The sequence below is a fragment of the Nuphar pumila genome, chromosome 1, assembly GCF_984573655.1.
Source record: "Nuphar pumila chromosome 1, dmNupPumi1.hap1.1, whole genome shotgun sequence".
Taxonomy (NCBI): Eukaryota; Viridiplantae; Streptophyta; class Magnoliopsida; order Nymphaeales; family Nymphaeaceae; genus Nuphar; species Nuphar pumila.
In genome coordinates, this window is record NC_143249.1 from 136145981 (window position 1) to 136148721 (window position 2741).

At 42.2% G+C, this 2741-nt stretch overlaps 1 protein-coding gene across 1 annotated transcript; it reads right to left on the minus strand.

The window, feature by feature from the left end:
* Window positions 1–350: 350 nt before the first annotated feature.
* Window positions 351–2029, minus strand: LOC149849174 (uncharacterized). The gene is made up of 2 exons (XM_090007517.1): window positions 1568–2029; window positions 351–1463 (listed from the first exon to the last, which is right to left on the minus strand). The coding sequence occupies exons 1-2, from the start codon at window positions 2027–2029 to the stop codon at window positions 351–353; spliced, it is 1575 nt and encodes a 524-aa protein (XP_089863643.1).
* Window positions 2030–2741: the final 712 nt, after the last annotated feature.

A 2741-nucleotide genomic window follows, 5' to 3' on the forward strand; every position in this document is an offset into this window, starting at 1 on the left:
GAGTCTAAGTATGGTCTGAATACTCGATTCATCAGGTCCATGAATGCCGCTGGGGCATTCGTGAGTCTAAATGGCATCACCACGAACTCAAAATGCCCATATCTGGTTTAAAACGCTGATTTTGGGATATCCTTAACTTTTATTCTCAACTGGTGATAACCTAACCTCAAATCAATCTTAGAAAAGACCTTTGCTCTTTTCAGTTGATCAAATAGATCCTCAATACGGGGTAGAGGATATTTATTCTTCACAGTTGCTTGGTTCAGCATTCTATAGTCTATGCATAGTCTCATAGATCCGTCTTTCTTTTTCAGAAATAGGATCGGCGCTCCCCACGGAGACGTGCTCGGTCACACAAAACCATGCTCCATTAGTTCCTGCAACTGCTTCTTTAATTCTTTTAACTCTGTTGGTACCATCCGATAGGGTGCTCTTGATATTGGCTTTGTACCTGACATTAGTTCTATCCCGAACTCGACTTCCCGCTGAGGAGGAAGTCCAGGAAGTTCCGCTGGAAATACGTCGGCATAATTACAGACAATTTCCAAATCCTCAAGCGGAGTTAGTTTTGTTTCACCTCCGATCATACTAACTAGGAAAGCCATGTCTCCCCGACGGAGATACTTCTGGGCCATGAGGGTTGAAACAATCCTTTTTTGAATACCTGGTCTTGTCAGTCGAAATACAACCTCTAGCATACTAGGTCGGGACATGATGACCTTCCCTTCCCTACAGAGGATTCTGGTGTAATGTTCAAACAGCCAGTCCATGCCTAATATGACGTCATACTCGATCATATCGAGTAATACTAAATTAGTAGGTAGGTTGTGATTCCCTAATATGATCTCTACTTCTGGCATATAGTTCACACAGATTTCATTGAGCTCTATAGGGTTGTATACTACTAATTCACGGTTCAGTGATTTTGTGGGATTACTAAGTTGTTTTTTAAAATTAACAAATATAAATGAATGTGAAGCTCCACAATCAAATAATACAAGGGCAGCTTGGCCCGAAACAAGCACGGTACCTTGCACAAGGTACCCCTTCTCCAGTTGGTCAGTTGTAGTGGCACACACACATCCCGCTATGCGCTGTGGGGTCGCCTGAGGCTGTGGTGGTGGTGCACGATGTTGTTGAGGCTGTTGTCGTCCAGTGCCACGCCGCGCATTGTTGACCATTTTCTTCCTGCACTCCTTGATGTAATGACCCATTTTTCCACAGTAGAGACAACCTTCTGTCTCACAGGGACACTGTTGTCCGGGGTGAAAGCGGTTGCACTTCTGACACCTTTGATTTCGTCCTGGCTTAGGTTTGGTGCCATTCTCGTGTCGTGGCTTCTTGTTCTGAGAGTGGAATCGCCTCCCACCAAACTTCTTTTTAAATTCGGGTTTTTGAACCCCGATTTTTTTCTTCTGCGACCTTTGTCCCTCCTTCCAGTCGTCATCAAGGAGAGTCACCACCTGTGTGTCCGGAACAGACAGGAACAATCCATTACAATTTAATGGTTAACGGTACCTTATAAACTTTTATGCAACTTATACCACGAAGAGAAATGATCTTTTACCTTAATAGCCTCCTCGAGGTTCTTGGGCCCTCGAGTGTATAGACGGTTCCTCAGGCCCGTCTTCAAGTCTCGAGCAAACTTCATTGCCCGATCCTCATCCGATGTGTATACGTTCAAACAATATCGTTCCAAACTGTGGAACTTAGTGATGTAATCGGCGAGGGGCGTCTCGCCTTGTTGCAGATCCAAGAATTCTTGCATCTTATTTGCCCTCTCGTGCTTTGGAAAGTAGGCAGCGTTGAAGACCTCTATGAACTCCGTCCAAGATACATGACCATCCTGAAACTTGACTGCCCTGGTGGTTTCCCACCATTTTTCAGCATGATCTTTGAGATGATAAGTCCCAAATTCCACCCGACGCTCCTCGAGCACCTCCAGTACACGAAAGATACGTTCGATCTCCCGTATCCAACTCTTAGCAGCCTCCGAATCCATCTTTCCGGAGAAAGCAGGAGGGTCCATGTCCATGAATTTCTTTTAGGACATAATCCCACTTATTGTACTCTTCTCGTAGCAACCTGGTGTAAATTATTGCCCATCTGCTGTATTGCCGAAGCCTGTTGACCCACCATTTCAGCTAGGTTATGCAATGTCTCCATCATGTCATTGCAACGATTTGACCACGTCATCTATGTGGATGAATAATTAAATAAAAAAAATGAATTTGTCACCAACCTCCATATAATTCCATAGAAACACAATATAGCATTTTACTAATTTACTTCTAAAATTCTAGAATCACATTATACCCTACTTAAAGAGTCATCGCGGTCGCTGAATTAACCAAGATCTCAAATTATTCAGTCCTGCTTTGATACCAAAACTGTAATGCCCCAACTTTTTATAGTAAAAATTTTGGGTAAATTTTTTTTTTTTAAATAGCGAAAGTGTGAAAACAAGAGTTGGGTGAATTACAGGGTAAAACAGAGAAGTACAAAAAACATACCATTCATTAATTAAAGCATTATTGTCATTAATTACATCTCGTAACAGAAATGTAAATCTACTAATCAGAGTTCAAACATAAAAATACTGAAATAAATGAGATCTCTTGGCTATATCCATAACGACTCCCCGATTGCTCTGTTTTAGTTGTTTCCTGAAAAACATTTAAAGCAGATGGGTCAGACTCCCCTGTCTGTGTAAGAAGCATTATATTTATATGTGGTGCTCA